General features: G+C 38.4%; 1 protein-coding gene across 6 annotated transcripts in view; it reads left to right on the forward strand.

The window, feature by feature from the left end:
• atp2b2 (ATPase plasma membrane Ca2+ transporting 2) overlaps positions 1-20,819 on the forward strand; it is an 85,713-nt gene that overhangs the window by 24,541 nt on the left and 40,353 nt on the right. For 4 of the 6 annotated variants that reach the window (XM_046383298.1, XM_046383299.1, XM_046383303.1 and 1 more), the window contains 5 exons: positions 12,518-12,721; positions 15,969-16,226; positions 16,980-17,105; positions 18,570-18,695; positions 19,160-19,192. In XM_046383298.1, the coding sequence (XP_046239254.1) occupies positions 12,518-12,721; positions 15,969-16,226; positions 16,980-17,105; positions 18,570-18,695; positions 19,160-19,192 (747 nt within the window). The remainder of the gene's footprint in view (positions 1-12,517; positions 12,722-15,968; positions 16,227-16,979; positions 17,106-18,569; positions 18,696-19,159; positions 19,193-20,819) is intronic. The other 2 variants (XM_046383301.1, XM_046383302.1) reach the window with 1 other exon arrangement.

Raw genomic sequence — 20,819 nt, forward strand, 5'->3', positions numbered from 1 at the left:
GTATGAGTTTCATTACAGTCAACCATAGAGAAGAATATAACAGTGTAGTATATTGGTTTAAAAGCAATGTGGATTTTGGCTTTAATTAGTCAGAAAGAATCAGTCCTGCAGACTCTTTATAACAACAACATCAACAACATCAGGACAAATGACCTTTTAAGAATGATTTACTGTGCTAACATTTGAATCTGAAACCTTAATGGCTTACTGGAAAAACCCTCCACCCTTCATCAGTCGCTTGCTAACAATTATAACTGCAGAACTGATGGCTTGATGCAAAACGAAAAGCCATGAAAGCTTCTCCAACCTGGCAACCCAGAAAGTTATTTTGTTAATGCTCCTCCTAATCCTGACCCTGTTTATCCATTAGTATTAATTAACAAAGAAAAAAAACAATAAAGTTATTAAGGACAACCAATAAACCTTTTGGATTCCTTTCTACAAAATAAGCCTTGTTGCAAAGCTGTGTCATCATTTTAATGCAGCATAATACAAAAAGATGAGCAGGTGTAGGGGAAAATAATAATGGCTTGTGAGCATTTCCGCTGGGACGTGTTGTGAAGTGCAATCACTTCTCAAATGCTTAGGCTTTTATATCAGGGTTTGATTAGTGTCTCTGGAGAAGTACACTGTGGGCTGATTTCCCAGACAGGGATTAAACAAGGTCTCGGACTAAAACAAAATTTAGATCCATTAGATGTCCACTGAAACTGTTCCTAGTCTAGAACAAGCCTAATTTCTGTTTGAGGAATTGCCGTTGAATGTACAAATTATCTGGAACCTGTTCCACGTTTTATTAGCAGTGGTACGTATCAGCTGAAAAGGCAGTAGATATTGATTTCCCTTATGTCAAATATACCGTTTACAAGAGAATCTGAATCAGATGGGCTAGAGAAAGATTTTTAAGTGAAACAGTTAGCAGTGAAAAAAAACCTCAGCAACTGCAGTTGTATTTTGTGCAGCACATTGAGAGTGTTTATTTATTTTTCTGTTTTGTTTTAGAGGTCATTAATCAAAACAAACAAGGAACAATATTTAAATGTGCTTATTTATGTACTTATACTTTACTAATATTATACTAGTATAGTTTTATACTTTAATAGTATTATACTAGTGTAGTAATATATACTTCTAGTAGTGGTTTTATTGAGGCCATGATAATTGTTTTCTATTAAATCAGATTTTGTCAGAGAGGCTATCAGACAAATAGATAAGTAGACACACACCAACACACACACACGCACAGATGCTGGACAAGGAAGTCAGCTGTCTCAAGAGATGCCTGACTGAATTAAGAGGACAGATGCCAAAAACCAGACTCTACTGGCGTGCTCCCATAGAGTCTGGTGCTGACTCACAACAGTATACAGTGTGTCTGCCTGGGTGAATGTATACTATAGTGTACAGATGATTTTTCAGTAGACATGACCGAAAATGTACATACACGTGGTTGTCGATAGATTCCAGATATGAAACTGACTGTAAAGCAACCCAGTGTTGACAAAATAACAGTTTTCCCTGGGAAAGTAATGTACCTCCAATAAGAAATAATAAGATTTAAACTGCAACTTGGATTTTAGGTTTTCACTTCACTTGAAAAATAATCAGTTTTTCACTTTACACTGAGATTACTGTAATAGTATCATTTTGATCTAACCTTGTTGTTATTACTGACAAATTTTAAGCATCACTGATTGTGATTCTTTTTTGTTGTTTTGCTGCCAGAATACCCTAAATAATTATTGATATGGAATCAGCTGTTTCCATATTTGCTCAAAGTGTTCCTCTCTTCTTGTTTTCCATGCTTTAAATTTTGAACTATACATGTTAGTGACCAGTTTTGTCATAATGAATGATGAGCCTACTGGTTGAGGAGTAGGGTCTTGCTCAGTGGCTCTTAGGGACAAGACATTTAGCTCTTGAACCTGTGATCCATGCCCCACTACTGTCCCCCAGCAACTTTCTACCATCATTCCAGCGCCTTTTTACATCATAAGCGTTTGCCTGCCTGGAAAGTCATTCTTTGGGTAAGTGAATCACTCAAAAATACAGTGCAGAAAACTGACATCTCCAAATGCTTGTCTGTCCCAGGTTGCTGTCATACATTTAAATCCAATGCTTGTCCTCTGAAATGTCCTGAATCTGAACTGGCTGCTGGAAGCCTGAAGTATGGATAGCGAGTTGACAGGCATGTTGGTGCTTTTAGCTGAATATGCAGAGTCCCGGGCTATAAACGGCTTGTTTCCCTCCATGTCAGCTCTTTTCCTGAGTTGACCTCTCTCCTCTCTCTTCTCACGCTGTGGGGCAGAACAAGGGTGGTACCACTGCTGCCAGCACAGAGACAGACAGACAGACAGCATTTCCTTCTCAAGGGCACATATTCCAAACAGTCTTGGACCAGATCCAGTCCTGCCTTGTTTTAGTGTGCAAAGCAGCTATCTTTCTGCTTTGAGTTTAAACATACCAGGGGGGAAGGGAGTAATCCATAGCACTCCAGCAGAAGTAGAAAAAAGGAACAATAATAATGTCCTTTGAGGTGTCTATTATCAGGAATTAATGGACGACATATAGGTCAACTGTGCTGGCCTTCAGGTCTGGTAATATCCCTTACATATGACATTATTAGATTATTAATACTAATGCATGAATATGTAAGCCAAATTTCACTGTGTTTAGGTGGACCTACTTTTTGAACAGTGAGATAGATTAATCTAAACCAGTTATATTTTACATAAAATCATAATAATAAATGAAATGTAGAAAATTATGAATACTTCAAAAACTGTATGTGAATAAATTAAACCCTATAATTCTGGATCCAAATACTGATGCTGGTGTGGATACTAACAGCTCAAATAATCTGTTTGAACTTTGTTTCGTTAAAAAATAAACCCTATGTGTGCGTAATGTATTTTTAGAGGTATATTAATAGTTTTAATTAACAGAAAATGAATTGTCCTTAATTTTGATGATCGAGTAATCACTCAAGTCATACATCAAAGAAAACATTCAAATATTTGCCCAATTGATCTTTTCATACATAAAAACTAAACTGCTTTTCTTTGTTTTCTATCATTGTAAATTAAATATCTGCTGGTCTCTAGCAGTGTTCAGGTCACTGTCTTCTAGTCTACAGCAAATATTCTGGTAGTACTAGTATTTTGATATTTCTTCAAAGTGTATAAATGTGACCTTGCCAACACCAAATGACTGGCCTTACATGAGTGGCATATGGAAAAATCAATTGCGCTGAATACTATGTGAGTACATCTGTTTCATGTCAGGAATATGAAAGGAGATGCATCCATTTGTGCAGCAGATGGACGGGGTTTCATGGCCACAGTCACATTACAGTTCAGTCAGAATTCTACTGGACAGCACAAACAGAGATCGATGTCTTTCAACTCTCTGCTGCAACTCTCCAATTTTCCTGCAGTGTTACCGTTTGTAAATTCCTATTGCAAGACTCTGTTGAATGATTAAAGATAATTCTTATATGCTGTTATTCATTAAAATATCTTTGATTTTGATATACAAATATGTTAAGGAATATGCCAAATTACAATTAAACCCTTTCTTTGTACTCCCCTAAAAAATGTCCTGCAGTTCCTAGCAGACAGACAATATGGGGCACATTGGAGTGTATGGATTTCCCTTACCTGTCATGACTATTTCATGACTCTCTCTGGTAGTTTGAATTTTAATAGCTGTACCTATTGTGTCTGAAGCTTATCTGAGCCCCTGGGCGAAACCAGAGACTGACACCCAGATGGGAGACAGTAGATAGACCACTGTCACTCTCCCTTTCAGCCTCTTGGCCCTGGACGCTCTCCCTTTTCACTCCCAAAGGTGGTGGTGGATTTGTGTGAGTGTGTAGCCACTGCGTGTGTTTGTGTGTGGGCATGAGGGAGAATAGAACATTTTTAAATCGGCGTGGCTAGCATAAGCCATGGAGCCAATACTACAGTGTTAGGGTTGTGTGAAAAAGATTTTTTTATCTTATTATTTTTCCCATGCAAGACAAATTTGACTGGGGAATTATTTAAAATGAGCTAGTAACCTTTGATTTAGATCCAGTGGTTCGAAAATGGTTTGTAAATGGGAATGTACAGCAATTTATATGCTTTAAATCTTTAGCTGTATTATTACTCCTGCAGTCATGTGTAGAACAGTTCCTTTGTAAACAGATAATGAGGGGCAGGTACAGCTCTTTATTATTTACCACAGCATCCATAAGGTAAATAAGACTTCAATACCAATAATACCACCAATAACGTTTCATCAATAGATAGGAAGAGTGGCTTTGAAAAGGATCAGGAATTCACTGAATTTATGTTTACTTAACTATTAGCTGAATAACATAGTTGCATAGATGAATGAAAGACATCATGATGATGGATGGATGGATGGATTGAATGAATAGGTGAACAGTCTGAAATTACAGTAGGAGGTAACTGACCCCCGTTACACTTTGCATTTATCACTAAGCAGTTGTGTCTAAACACGCTCGGCACTCTCACATTCTCTTTTTTAGTGTCACACACACATACACACACACAGAGGCTGTAAACAGATGTCTCATTAATGTTGTGTCCACATCGAGGGCAGTCGGGCCAGCTAACATTACAGTGTTTGAGGCTCAGATGGTGGAACAGATAACACTAAATGACTCATAAATTCAGTAAGAAACTCTTTTGACTGCTTGCGGTGGGTTGAATAAGCACATTTGTACACACACAAGGATGCGTCCACTCAATTCTGGTCAAAGAGAGAAACCCTTTTTTTTTCTTAACAAGTGATTCTCACATGGTTCTTCTACATTATGGATGTATGATTGGTCATATGACAGGAGCTTTAGCCGAAGGAGAAAATGGGAGCACTTGGTGTGATGCAGTGGATCCCCCCACCAATGCAAACATAGCGTAATCGTTGTCACATAAGAATGAAATTGCATAGAGGCGTGAGCTTGATATGATTAATTGTGCAGCCCTGATGCACATACTACTTACTTGAATGTGGGTCACGCACATTCAGGACACACAGACCCATGGAAGCATAATATGAACTAGACCTCAACCGTGCACATAATTTTAACATGATAATAACGTTTTCCTGAATTTTGATAAGCGCCATATGGACTGAAGCCTTCTTCCTACATGAGTCACTGTCAGCTTTTTGTTGTTGTTGTTTTTTTCCCCTTGGTGCTGCTCTTGATGTGCCACTTGCCAGGCCTCCAGAAAAGATTTTTAAAAGGTGTAAATTAAACCTTTGGGTATTTAAATTCTGTGATTTGAGCAGAATAAGGCAACTGCAATCGCGTCTGTGTTTTTTTGGTTGTCGTTTGTTTTTTGCATAACATTACATAATCAGATTTTTTCACATTATAAAATGTAAAAAAATGGCAGAAGTATCATCATAGAGACAAAGGAGCATGTGTACTTTGGGTCAGAACATAACGGATTATAAAATTAGCGTGGGAAGCCTTATTAAGCCTTTTCAACCTGAAGACTCTGTTCATGCAACCATCTTCATCCAGCTGTGTCTATAAAAGGCTCCTTGCAGCATTTGTTCCCATACACATCTATACTATACATTTAGATACAATATAAAGTGGGAATACTAAGTAATAATAAGTTATCGTGTCGAGTGAGTGGCATGTGTGTTTATGCTGTAAGCTGTGTTCTCGCACTCCGCTCTCTCACATGAGTCAGACTCATAGAGCACAGTGCGTGACAGCAAAACCCACTCACTTGTACAGCTGCCCCCACAAACTCTCTCTCACACACACAGACTCACACAATTGCATATTTTATTCTCAGAATTGCAACATACATTTAATTTGAGCAGTTGGGAGAGCATTAAAAAAAACTGTCCTAGCATGTCAGCCTTTTTAGAGGAAACATAAATTATGCGGTTCAGATGCAGTGTCTTCGATGTGTTAGTACTGACAGAGTTGTATTACCAAGACCAAAAAATGTTTTTAGTGGTCAGCGTGTAGAAAGTATTTTCAGCTTTGGATGACGTGGTGGTGACAAAATTAGAATGCCAGCACTACTAAAGCTCACTAAATAATGCGTGATGTCTAAAATAGTAACATGCCAGTAACTTCTGTGAGTCTCCCCTCCCTCCTATTTACACACATGACAACATCTGACTCTCAGCAAAAACGCATAGAAAAAAACTCATTTCCAAAATGTCGAACTCTTCCTTTAAGAAATTTTCCTATAAGAGCAGCAACAGCGACCAGAGCTCCTTTGAGCTCTCTGTTGCCTGATAAACATGAAAATCTGTCACTGATCCTGTTCCCAGAGACTGTTTATTTTAGATGTAGCAGTACATGTACAGCAGTACATCTGCAATATTAGACTGATCTTTCACTTTGTCAGCACAGGCAGAAAGTGTAATAGGTTGTCATATGGTGTCACACACATATGAACACGCACACACATCCAGCACGTGCATGATGGGTAAGACATGGTGTCAGAAATTGCTCAGTGTCACTTTCCAGCCCATTACCTTTTAGATGGGTGTGTCCGCAGGGAAATGAATGATAGATCTATGTGTGTTTTCGTATGTGCCAGCATGTATTTGTGTTGGCGTGACCCTGTGACTCCTCATGAAATGATGGAATGCATGTTCTCAGTTGTTTGTTTACATAGACTACAGTATGTGTGCTTGCCTGTTTTGCTACACCGATGTCACATCAGCTCGTCCTCACAGACAGAGCATGCCTCCTGCCGTGCCCTCTCGCACTGATCGGATGCGGAGCGTACAGAGAATCAGCACGCCAGACCACATTGTAAGCGGAGGGAAGGAAGTAAAGACAACACCATATGAGACAGTGCTAAAACAAAGCTCGTTCAAACTAGAGAAACCCTCTGTGAACCCCGGACGGGGGTTGAGACACCCCTTTCCTGCTGTTTTAAATGGTACACTGACATCGGTCCCCTGCTGTTTCCCCAAAAACATCCAACCCTACCATGATTAAGGGAAAAAGGGGCTTCCTTTCCTTAATTATGTTTTCATTTATGTCTTCAGTGGGTGGACCTGATGTGCTACTGGGTGCCCCAGGAATACTTTGTTCACTTTAGCTATATTCCCCACTATCGTCTTAAGCTAAAGGAACTGTTTATGTGTAAACTTGAAGTGAAGTGTATTATAAATTTTTGTACTACCTGGTTTTTATTAAAATACCATTTGGAGAGAATGTCCTCTTCACTAGCTGAGACAGTGGGGGAGTGCCATGTGTGATATGGTTCTGCAGATCTCCAGACATTATTTCTGTTATCTAATTTGTTAGATTGTGAAGCTTTTTGTTAATCTCTGTTTCCCAAATGCCTTAAAAGTATATACTTGCACTGTCAGTCAGCACTGTCTGTAAACCATTAACAACACTGCTCAAATATTTATTACAAGGAAAAAAAATGTAGTCAGCCTAAGTATTTTTAAGGCTACAAGGACTTGGATTCTGGTCTGCAATATCTCTCAGTGTACTTACATATAGTGCCAAGAACAAATGCACAGAGAGATACTTAGCTTATACAAGGACGACGAGTAGAAGGCTAATGTAAAAGCATCCAGTACGTTCCTCCTCTAGCACCACAGTAATAATGTGGGTAGTGCTTCTATGTCTTCCCATGTAGCAGACGCAAGTCCACCACCTTCATAGCATAACCCAAAAATCATTTGATTAAAAGGTTTTAATTAATTTGTTTTCAACTCTCTGTTATTGTTTGAATCACACTCTTCTCCAGCCCACTCTGTCCTTCTATCTGTGTCATTTACTTATGCATAATATATTTTTTTTTACCCGCATCCTGGAGAGCATCTGCCCTTTGAAGCCATTTCTATTATGTTCTGCCTTTGCGCGCACAGTAACAAACCTCTTAAGTCTTTACGGCATAAAATGGTGTCATTATGAAGGAGGTCATTCTCAAGGACACTGTGACACATTTCTCCATCACTCCATCTTCTAATAAGAGCACAATAATTACCCACCTTTTAGCCACTGATGGGTTATTATTCATAGAGCTACTCTTCATCCAGCCTACTCTCCTTCTCTGTTTTAGTCCATCTATCCTTCTCTCCCTCTCTCTCTCTTGTTCTCTCTGCATCACACTTCAGCCTCCTCTGTCATCCCTCTTCATTCTGTATCTTTTTAAAAGTGGGAATGCATGTTGGAGCTATTGATTCACTGCAGAACACAAAAATCAATGCTTTGCATCATTATGATGATGCTGCTGCTGTTGCTACTGCTGATGATGATGATACTGCTTGCACCCTGCTATGGCATGTTAAAATGTTCACTTCGTTTTGGGAGTTTTTTTTTTTTTTTAAATCCAGGGACATACTTGGTGATTCAAGGACATTTGGAGGTCATCACATCATTTCATTCTTTATTGTCTTTTCGGTGCATGTGTGTGAGGAACATACGTACCTGTGCACACATATACATTAACAACGCCACTGGACACAAAACACACACACACGTACATATTCGCACAAGATTCAGAGTCACGGGTATTTCCACTCAACGAGTGGGATGCATAGTGTTTCCATGGAGATCTATTTTTAGCCTCAGACAAAAAAGGGCCAACTGTTAAAATATGCCATCATGTTCCCTCTGACTGAAAAAAAATCCCATTTCCTCTCATGCAGAAAGGATGGCTTAAAGTTTTTTCTTCTTCTTTTTTTTTAATGTCCCTGTCTATTTGGAAACAGGATGTTAGGTAGGTACCATTTGTCAAAACTGATTTGAATCACAGATCCTGCTATGTTTGACAGATCAGTGCATTACTCGCCATAAATTATAAAGTAAGAGCAGCACAGAAAAGAAGGAGAGACGGTCACAGTATTATGTCTATCAACTTTTAAGGGATGTCTGGGAACTGTTGGTTATAAATAATAATTTTATTCAAACAGTTTGTCAGTTGATAGGAAATGACAGTGTTTTTGATCATCAGTTAAGTCATATATTAATTAAGTTTTGGATTGTTGGACCCACAAAACATATAAAAAGAAGTTTAAAAAGTCCAGACAGATTGATCAATAGAGAAAACAATTCTTAGCTGCTGTCCAAGTCTAATTTAATCATATCATTTATATGATGTAGTATCTTATTATCATTACATTAGTGTTATCACTGTGCCAAACTTTGGAGTCTATTTGTCCAGTAAATTACAGAAGCAAAGGGAGTTTTTTTTGTTCTGAACCCTGCCGACCATACTGATCATTTGGGGCTTTTAGTGATTAATGCCATAATTATAAGTTTTTAATGGGTATTTTAAATTGTAACTGTAGTCATCTAATGCTCACAATCAACCATGGCCAAATATGATTTATTATTAAGTATATCTCCTTAATTAGCTAGAATTCAGTAGAAAGTGGGGGAAAACATAGATGAGAGGCATGCAGCCAAAATAATAAATTAGATTAAAACACACGATGCATTTCTCGTGCAGTAAATGGCTTTTACTTAATCTGCTGAGTCACCATTATGCCTGCAGTTTTGTTTTAAGTCCATCAGCTGGCCATTTTAAAAGGAACTGCAATGTAATGCTAATGTTAGCATACCATCTCTCATCTCATTTCTCATTTTCATAGGCGGACTCAACACAAGACTTATACTATTTGAACCTTCATTAGCAGACATCACAATGATGACAGTTAGCTTTGATAAAATAAATTACTCATTACACAGTACCAGGAGCTTCCAGTCTTTGCCCATCGATTGCTTGTGTACATTTGGTTTGTAGTTTTGCACAAAGACCTCTTTGCAATCACCATTAATTATCTGTGAGGTTGTTGTCACTCATCATCTCTCTACCTCCTCAAAATCATAAGTGGGCTGACTGTATTTAGCCTACAATATTTCATAATTTGCCAAATAGATCTTAACCAGCATCGTGATTGGCGATCCAGTAAGGAATGATAGTGTTGCAAAGGATTTTCCAGGAAGCAATGAGTATTTAATGATTTGGGAGATTGATTGCAGCATAGCTCACATCTCAAGGGCGTCTTAGGAGAACACACTTTAAACATTTAACAAGGATAAATGTCAAGCTGAACTGATGCGCCATCTCACATACAGAGCTACCTACCTAACACATGGCAGAAAGAGTAGTTAGTTGTTTTCAGTTTCAGTGTAAATGATTGCTGCCCTTATGCAGAATGGTACATTTGCATGCTATAACTAGCTCCCTTGCTTCTGGACAGATGCAAAAAACATGGAGTGGGAGGATTAGCATATGTATTTAGCATTTATTGTTTTTAACAAATCTGGATGCAGTGTGAGGTAGAAATATGAGTGAGTGTCGTATTTGATGAACAACTGACCTAAAAAAAAAGGAAAAAAAAACAATTAAAAATATGGGGTTCTACACAAACTGAATAAACATGTGCATCTGTGCTTGTGTGTGCATATACTAGTATGTGCGTGTCTTTGTGTGCATGTGTGTTTGCATGTGTGTGTGTGTGTGTTTGTGTCTGTCTAACCAACTGGAACTGGCTAAAGCCTGATTATGTGAGCTCTAGTTTTACCATGTAATAGTGCAAGCAACTGCAGGCATTCTTGGCCAGCCTGCAGTTGCTTGCACTATTACATTACAAGCACGTGCAGGCGGTCACGACTCACAGACACATGCGCAGGCGTACACACATACGCAGACATGTTTGTGTGTGATGTGATGCAGGGTGCTGTGGAGATCAATGGGAGAGCATGCTAGGTCCTCTCGCTGAGACAATTAAAAGAGAATGGATAATGAGGCTATTTATAGACTGATCTATTTGTAACCAGGGCATTCTCCTACGTAGGAGCTGGGAATTGTTCTCTTTTCAGCCTGCCCTTCTTCTGTCCTCTCTTTCTCCCTCCCTGTTGCTGTATCTCTCTTGTGTAAGCAAGTGAAACAGATCTCTTTTCCTTATTTTCTAACATTTTTTTGCAGTAGCTAAACATTCGTTCTTCACAAAAAAACAACTTGGTCATCCTTTTTTCTTTGCTCCTCTCTCTCTCCAGTGTCAGATATGGATGTATCATCGGTTATTTTCCGCAAATGCTAATAAGTCGTCTAGCAGTCATGAGCATGTGACACAGTGTCATGCAGCAGTGATGTTATCAGGTGCAATCCAGGGCCACTCCTGGGAGACCCAGTGACGCACCATGCATGACATAATGCTGTGGTGATGTCTGCGGTTGTGAGGGAGAGAGAGAGACTCACACAGACAGAGAGAGTCACGGTGAATACACACTGAAATTGTGTGTGCACTCAGCAAGCAGATAAGAATGCCACACCAAAAATATAGCTTGATAGAAATCTTTTGTTCATTTACAGACAATACATTTGCATTGCTGTTATTATGCTTAATACTACCTCAATATTTTTGTGAAGGTTTGCTGTGCATGCAATGATGTTTATTATAGTGTAGCTGTAATAAATGTGCTTTAATGGATTAATAACAGCCATTAATATAAACTGCAGTAGCTTAAGTTACGCTCAAACTATTGGAATGCAAATAAAATGTAATTATATAAAATGAGGTGGTAATTGGATCCTCTGAAAAAACTGAGGTTTCAAACATTATACAGACTCAACCGTTTTGTACAGAACATAATGTTCTGTGAATTGTTTCCTATCACAATCTTGCATAATGGGATTGGTAGAAAACTGCAGAAATTTGATAACTGAGCAAGAAGTCTTTTACCAAGAAAAATTGCAGGGAATTTGCTGCTTTTGTCTGTTTTGAAATCATTACAAATTTGATCTCTTTTGTGCTTATGTTAATACATGTCTGTAGTCAAAATAATGATGAATATAATATACCATTTATGCAATGCATTTTTTAAAAGGAAAAATAAAACAGACAGTTGCACACAAAAAAAGGTACTGCTTTGTGGCATTGCTGTTTGGATGGTGAAGTTCGTCCTCTTGCTAAAGCACTACATCTGATCTATTTGACCCTTTGGCTACAATATATGAGCTACTGTTTGAGAATAATTTTCTGGACTCTATTCTAAAAGTAAATTGTGCCTCGAGCCAGCATGAAGTTCTTCAGATAAAAGCGCCAAAGATATTTATGTACAGTAGTTCATGGCGTATGAGGAGGTGGATGAGGTCAAAGCACAAGGCCCTCATCTGTTCGAGCAGAATTATATAAGGAACGCAGAGCCATGGCCCACCGTGACTCAAACCGGTAATTAGAGATGGTTTGTGTGTGGTGAGAGTGAGGAAGAAAGCAGAAGAAAGTACAAAAAAAAAAAAAAAAGACTACAAAGCTGGCTGCAGATCACCTATGTATTTAAATACTTTTTTGTATTCTGTATTCTGATTACTCAGATGATCTTTGAGCAAATGTAGAACTAAAGCAAATCATTATTTGTTACTGTGATATTAACCGTCAACTAATATAAAACTCAATTCATTATGACGTTAAGAATATCCTCCGTTCACTGACAGTCAATGGTCAGTGCTGTGATATAACTCTTCTGCTTTCCTTGTTTTTCTGTGTCTTCCTCACTCAGGTCTTGCAGGTGCCCAAACTGACCTGGACAAGAGAAGAGAACTATATGGTAAAAACCTGATACCTCCAAAGAAGCCAAAAACCTTCCTGCAACTGGTATGGGAGGCCCTACAGGACGTCACCCTCATCATCCTGGAGATCGCTGCCCTGATCTCCCTGGGTCTCTCCTTCTACCACCCTCCTGGACAGCACGGTGGAGGAGAGTGTGAGTGGAGTGTGACATCACCTCTTTTAAAATGATCTCTTTCCATTCATTTCGAGGTCTTGAGACAGACTCACAAGCACAAACTCACGCACTTCAACAGTTATCTCTGTTATCTCCACTATTGCTGAGGACAGCGAAGGGCTATAATTGCATTGCCCCGCTGACATCACTTCCTCTGACATAACTAGCACTAACACTAGCACACTTACAGCTACATGTATGTACATATAATTTTTTAATTGGTGAGACAGGTCACACTTGCTTTGTGACCTGCCACAAGAGATCAAGTGACTCATGGAGCACAGAGGCAGTTTTTGCATGTGTGTGTATGTGTGTGTGCACATTCGTGTTAAATGTGCATATTAATGGTACTGGGAAGGTTAATGAAGTGTTGAGCAGAGAAATAACCTTGAGCTCCCACTGCCCATACATCAACCCTGTGAGCCATGAAACAGGAAATGAAGACGGAGACCATAACGAGATGCTGAGTCAGCAACATCAGTCATGCTCCCACCATTATCACAGTAATGGGATTCAGTTATCCTGCCAAAGGGACAAGTCATCATTTTAAGGGGTTTTAAAAGGTAGAAATACCACAGAAAGAAGAAGTTACACTCTCTTACTTCCACGGGTAGTTAATCAAATAGTTTCAGAGTTCATACATTTTTAATTGGTTGGTTCAGTTTAGGAGAGTTAATAAATAAGGTACTCGGGCAAATAGTAAGGTAGTAAAATTTCCTTTTGAGGTACTTCTTCCTTCATAGCTTCATTCTTTTGAGCTGCATGGCTGTATGAATGTTGCTCGGTGCACCACTAAGTCCCAGTAAAGCATATGAAGGTCAATGCTAATAACATCGTCCATCTGCAGATACGTAATCAAGCTCCTTTTTACTTGAGGCAAAAAAAGATGCCAATATGCAAGTCTCTATTCAGACAGATATGAATGCATACCACTTTGAATCCTCTTATTAAGAAAAACACTGAATGAATGTGTTTGTGTGTGACAAACATGAGGCCATAAGGATGTAAGGTCCTTTTTTGAGCGGGGCTAAGAAGCAACAACCCAACTGAAATGTAATTTTTAAGATCCATAAAAAAGTAGTAAAAATGAATAAAAGAGGATTTGAAAGAAGGACAATTATATATTGATCAATAGTCCACATTCATACAAATATTTAACATTATCAAACATTTCTAGCAATGATCCTTCACATTTGGCTGAAATACAGCAGCATATTTTATGGCTGACATTTACTTGGGAGACCCTTGAAAATGAGATGACACTTCTCAAGGGCTACATTTTAATAAAAGCCAGGCAGTAGCTTGAAATCCAAAACATGAAATAAAATGAAAAATGACAGTAATACAACATAAATTTAAACTTCGGGTTGGAGAAAAAATATCAAAAACACATAAAATTGGAGCTTCTACAGCACGTATGTGCTGAAATGTCTTGATGGCAAATATGACAGCATCTGCACACATGCAGGCAGCACACATTTCTCACAGCTGATTTACTGTTTTCTTTAATAATAGGTCAAAAAAAAGCTCAGTCCAGAAATAGAAAGTGGTGGGATGACTTAATTCTAATTTACATATGAAACAGCTTGGCTGCAGATGAATGAGGAGGCTCCTAATTGCGTCTGCATCAAACACATAACATGCAAATAAACAAAACCCTGAAAAATACAAAAAAGATACTGGAAGTAGACATAAAACCCAACATGGTTTTGGACTGTGTCTAAACCAATTTGTTAAAGTGCCTTTCATGCTTGTACGCATGTATTTATTCTTTTAGAAGCCACCCAGTTGTTAAAGTTTTTCAGTCATCTTCAGTCACAAATGCTGATTTTTTTTGTGCTTTGTCTTGTTACCCAAGTGATGTTGGCACTTCAGCACCATGGACAGCTTCAGAATTGCTGCATGATTGTGTGTGTCTCTCTGAGAGAACAATTTGTGCACACATTTGCCTTTACGCGTATACTAACAGGTTTGAGATCAGAGCCCTGGACACAATACTAAATTTTAATCTCTGATATTTGATTCTTTAAATAAAAAAATTAAATGGTAATGATTTGTTTTTACATTGTTATTTTTTTTCACACATACCTGAATATACTATGCATAATCTTTAAGGAGGTAGAGCAGTTCTGAATCTCTGAGCTATTTATTGAAATCAGGATTTCATTTTCCTTCACAATACATAATTAAGTGAAGAATATGTCCAGTGAAATAAAATGGCTGTCTTCATAGGACAATGTAAAAAACAACAACAAAAAAAACATATTTAACTGCAAAGAAACGGTATTTAGAATATCATATGAAATACGTGTGTCTTTGAATGTTTATTTAAATATCTCTTTCTTTGTTCTAAAACCAGCTCTAATGCATGATACATATGTGTGCGCTGGCATCAGGAGTCTTACAGAACGAGGACGGTAAACTCTGTTGCTGTACCATTCAGTGTATCCGCTAAATGAACATCCTATTGATTGGAACCCTTCTGTAGTACCCCACTAAGTCCAAATTGTTTCTTGCAGACTAGCTCTTGGTTAAACCAGACCCTGCATATGTAATGTCTATAATATGAGGTCTGCACTAGTTCCCTTGTGAGCTGCAAGAGTTTTATAGTCCAAAACAAATCACCCCAGTGGGGGCTTTTGAAGTCAGCTAGTCAGGAGTGTAGGGCACAATGGCTCTCAGAGAATTATATGAAGCAGCAGGAGGACGACAGGGAATAGGCCTTGTTTCATTCCCAAATATATCCTAGTCTGCGAGTGAACAGCCGGTAGACTGCAGGGTATTCATTTGAAGCAGAGCAAATGAATGAAGAGGCTAGAAGAAGTGAAGTCTCTGAAGGTCATTCAGCCAGAGTTCACTTCCTTTCAGAGTTGCCTTTCATATTGCACACATTGCACACAGGCACAGAAACTGCACATATGTATGTATTAGACTCCACACACGTGCACTTATTGCACAGTTACAGCTATCTTTGTCCACAGCTTTTCGGTCCCCAAAGTGAATGCGAGCTTTGATTACAACCCTTTGTGTCTCTTTTATTATGTGTTCATGCCCTAAATAAGCAAAAAAACACATATACCTGTGTGAATTAATATTCAGTGTGTTAGTGTGTGTCAAAAGAATACTGCAGTTTATGTGCATGTACGAACACACAGTGTGCTTGCAGATGTACAGCATCTATATAAATTTTCCTCTTCTCCTTCCTGTCGTTGTTTCCAAACTACAGCGTGTGGCATGGCAGCAGGTGGGGTAGAGGATGAGGGTGAGGCGGACGCCGGCTGGATCGAGGGCGCTGCTATCCTGTTGTCGGTGGTGTGTGTGGTGCTGGTGACAGCCTTCAATGACTGGTCGAAGGAAAAGCAGTTCCGTGGTCTGCAAAGCCGCATTGAACAGGAGCAGAAATTCCAGGTTGTCCGCGGAAGCCAGGTCATACAGCTGCCTGTGGCTGACATAGTAGTGGGGGATATCGCACAGATCAAATATGGTAGGTGTGAGGAGACTGTGTGTGTGTGTGTGTGTGTGTTGCTCAGTTTCTGATTTGCAGTAAGTGAAGTAAACTTAAAAGGTAAATATCTTGGTGGTGCAAGTTCATAGTTTTGCATCTGATGCACCAAAACATAGTTGAATATTAATATTAGCATATTCGATCTATCTTTTAAAGAAGATTTTAAAGAATCTGCGTTATTCTGTAGTAAAGTATTCGGTCATGCTCTGTTACGTCTGTTTATATTGTTGATGTCTGCCATACTGACAACTATCCAGGTTGCTTTATCTTACTTCTACAAAAGTTTTGTATTGACTAATTTCTGATTTCCGCCATTCGTTCTTCATAGATGTGATTACGGAACCAAAACTGACCAAACCCCTGAACAAAACTGACCAAACTCCAACCACACCAAATTTGGTGCCTCGATTGTCTTGCCCATTGTTCTGTGTAAAGTAATTTTCATGGTTCAGTAGCTGAAAATATGAACTTCCACTTCATTTCCAGAGGGAGGGGATTAAAATTATGAAGTCCACCTTAAGTAATTAAATATATTCAAGCCACAGTATTTTAATGCTGAGACGTTAATTAGCTGCAGACACATGCATACACGGAGAAACACGCTCACATCCTGTCCCAGAATGCTACAGCCATTAGCTCAAACCTGTTTTAAACTCTAGCGAATCTTTGAAGTTATCTGAACTGCTCTTTATGTGAATAGATGGACTGCAGATAGCATTTCTTTTGTCGCAGGTGATCTGCTTCCTGCTGATGGAGTGTTGATCCAGGGCAATGACTTGAAGATTGATGAGTCATCACTGACCGGGGAGTCTGATCACGTCAGGAAATCTGCAGACAAGGACCCCATGCTGTTGTCTGGTATGTTTCCAGTTGATGTCTTGTCACAGGCATGTTTTCCTTCATGTAATGATGTGTACAGAAACATGGAGAACTCCATACTTCACCTCTTACATGTCAGTGTTCTCTTCTGTCAAAATGGCTTACTGCTGAGCTTGAAATTTACAACTTCAAAAATCCCATCAAATACCAAATAATTTTTTTTTTTTTTTTTTTTCTTTGGAGAATAGAAAGCAATAATGAATCTCTCAAACAAGCCCACAATTACATTTTTTGGCGATATCACCCAGTGGGTTGGTTCAAGTTTGTCATCCTGCACCAGACCTCAACATGAGAAAAAAAAGTGGGTTGGTTTGTTACACCTACTAGCCTAATGTCATAACCCTTTATTTCCATCCACTGCTTTCAAATGAATTACAGAAATAGAAATACTAAATGTTTACATAATAATCGTGACGTTTTATAACCATACAATGTTCACAGCCACCCTAAAGAGAAATAGGTTTTGGTTTGGTATGTGTTATTGTGAAGAGAACGTAATGCATTGTAAGACTCCCTCATAACATAACCCAAGACACAAGACAAGTGGTTGTTAATTATAATCAGAATATCAATACCGAAGACACTGATGAAAGGCTGGACGACCTTGTATTTTTTTCTTCTATTGCTTCAGTATTTGCTGCAGCAGAGACCGAATTTGCTGCTGAAGAAATGAATCAGAAATGAAGAATATCACAGATAACAGAAACGTGGGTTAATCTGATCTCACATCTTAGTATTTTTTTCCTGCAGATAATTAGCTGTGTGCCTTTTTGCTGCCTTTCCTAATTAGCCTCATATTCACCCACATCAACTGACTCTCCCAAAGGTTAATAATGTTCTGTGTGTGTATATACTGTACACATACACAGGCACAAAAGTGTAGTGCAGTCTGCACGTACAGTATATGTCTGACACATTTTTACTGCTATTGGCTCACTACTCCAGCACATTGGATTCAAAGTAAAACTTCAATGAGAACAAAATTTTCACTTTTGGCTGTAATAATGTTTAAGGTACTCTATAAGGTGAAGTGTTGGAAGTTATAGTAGTCTCTCGATTTTAGGTCAGTGCCTCAGGACAAGGATGTTAAAAATATGGAGCAAATATAGAACCAAAGCAGTGGATACATTTTCTTGATTGACCACCTGAGTCACTCAGAGGTGCTGTTGTCATAGGAGTTAGCTGATACTTTTTGCATTGTGCTATGAAACTGGAACACATTGTAAGCCTATGAATAGTTTCACACTTTCTCACTCTCCAAAAATTATTAAAGGAAAAATATGGAAATTGCCATTTGGTGTAATTTTGCATAGGAATGATGAGTTTAGTTTATTTTAAGGAGTGGGTAACCAAGTGGGTAACTCATTAATCCCACTTCTAATTCAGTTCTGTCAAAGAATCTTTAGATGGAAGCTGTAATATCTTCTAATACCCTCTCTCCAGGGACCCATGTGATGGAGGGGTCAGGGCGCATGGTGGTTACTGCTGTTGGTGTCAACTCTCAGACTGGAATCATCTTCACCCTACTGGGGGCCGGCACAGAGGAAGAAGAGAAGAAAGAAAAGAAAGGTAAGATCATAATAATCATTAAATCATCTTCTATTATAAACATACTCCGTAAGATTTTTTTTTTGCAGTTGCTTGAGGAGTACTGAGGGTTTTTTTTTTTTTTCTTTTTCTGGTCAGTGTTGCTTAGCAACATACCTTTGAAAAAGCTTTTGCTGTTTCATTATATGCTGAAAGTCTGTTTACGATCATTGCATAATATCAGTGTTTTTAAATCAGAAGGGTATCAGAAGGGTTATAAACAATAAACTCAAATGTCCACCTGTTAAAACTAATGTGAAGTGTGTGAACCTTTTGTAGGAATTTGTAGTACACTTTGTACACTTTGTAGTGCACTTTGCTGAATGTGTATAAATTCTGTATGAAATCAGCATAAGTGGTACACTTGTGAGCTGCACTATTCGGGTTCTTTGGGTTCAGGTACATTATTATCCTTACTCTCTTATCCTTACAAATTCACCTCGAAGGAGGGGCAGTGGAAGACGGACACCAGAACACAGGTAGAGTATCACCTTTCTCTGACCCCTGGGAGTGGTACTTGATCCTTTTGACCTTTAACCCCTCCATGATCCCCAGTAAACCACTGTTTCTCTTCGACTCTTTTCTGTAGCCTTGCCCCGATTTAATTCCTCACTTAAAAAGAGAAGCCTCATCATCACAACACTGCATCTTTTTAAGTGTTGACAGATGACACATTTCACAATGTATAATCCTCTCCCCTTTTAACAGACAGCGCACTCATCAAACTAACTAGCCAGCATTCAGCATCGGCCCTGTAGACGTATTGAATGCTATGAATAAACAAAGCCTGTCAGACTCATCTCATTTCTGTTGCAGAACAGTGACATGAGAGCGACAGCACTGCAGGTGTACAGCACATGTACCAGCAGTCCAGAGTACAGTAGACGATAAAAGCTTTTGTCTAATGTAAGATAGAAGTGAACATATTTCACATATGTACATATACATAGTTTAACATCAGAAATTTGATACTACTGTTACCAGTGCCTCTTCTGGCAGCCCTTTAGTTTCAATGAGCAGGTACCCGAGTAGTTTGTATTGATACTATGCATCTTGCTTCAGTGCTGTCTCAGAATTGTCACATAACACAATTTAAAACCAAAATATGACATCACCTGTGGACAGTAGCTTTTCTTCTCTGATTTAGACACAAACAAATACCGTATGTGTTTTTTGTTTTGGATCCTAGGTGTAGTATTTCAACTGTATACTTTTGATCTCGCTGTACCACAGTGGCAATATGCATTATTTACTCACATTTAATTAAACTGATTAGATTGATCAAACCTGGAGAAAAAATGGTGTCTGATCAAACATCAATAGACTATCTATATCATCTTTAAACTGTCATTCACTGTTAACATATCCTTGATCAACACTGACTCTTGAAAACTGTAGAATTAATCAAATTTGCTATTGTTAAAATTCCACTAATGGAAATTTTCACTAATATCTAACAAAACAGCTGTACAATGCATCACTACTCACTACACGTCTGGCTGGCCTAATTAGAACAATTTAGGATTACCTTAAGGCAGCCAAGACAACGTCAAATGTAGATTTGTTTAGATGGATTTGCTGTCAGAACTTTGCTCATGATTTCATACTCATCAGTGATTTGCATTAAAATCACTGAGGTGCCATGTCATTAAAGAAAGCTATTTCTTATCAGTGAGATAATAAATAATATGAACGTTTAACTATTTGGAAACCACAGTTTGGTGAACACAGTGAACTCTAAACACAAAACCCAAAAGGAGATAGAAAAAACAACTCTTGAGCCTCTACTGAATTTCCTTTTTCCTGTAATTTTATGTTAATTTGACTGTTGTCAAAAGACATGAAGAAATTCTTTCAAAATTTGCTCTAGATTTTGAAATGTGTAATAGACACCTTCTCATATTAACACAAGTCCATTAGCCCCATAACTTGACTGGTTGGCACATGTGTATTTTCCTGGCTTTGGGTTTTGTTTTTTTTTCACTTTGCAGCAGAATTTTAATTTCAAATTGGCAATGCAACACCTTTTAGCATTTTTTTTTCAGATTTTCTGCTCAAATTATGATTTGTGAAGCTGAAAGATATTACATGAATAACATGGTTGAA

Source organism: Scatophagus argus, chromosome 3 (assembly GCF_020382885.2).
Source record: "Scatophagus argus isolate fScaArg1 chromosome 3, fScaArg1.pri, whole genome shotgun sequence".
Lineage (NCBI taxonomy): Eukaryota > Metazoa > Chordata > Actinopteri > Scatophagidae > Scatophagus > Scatophagus argus.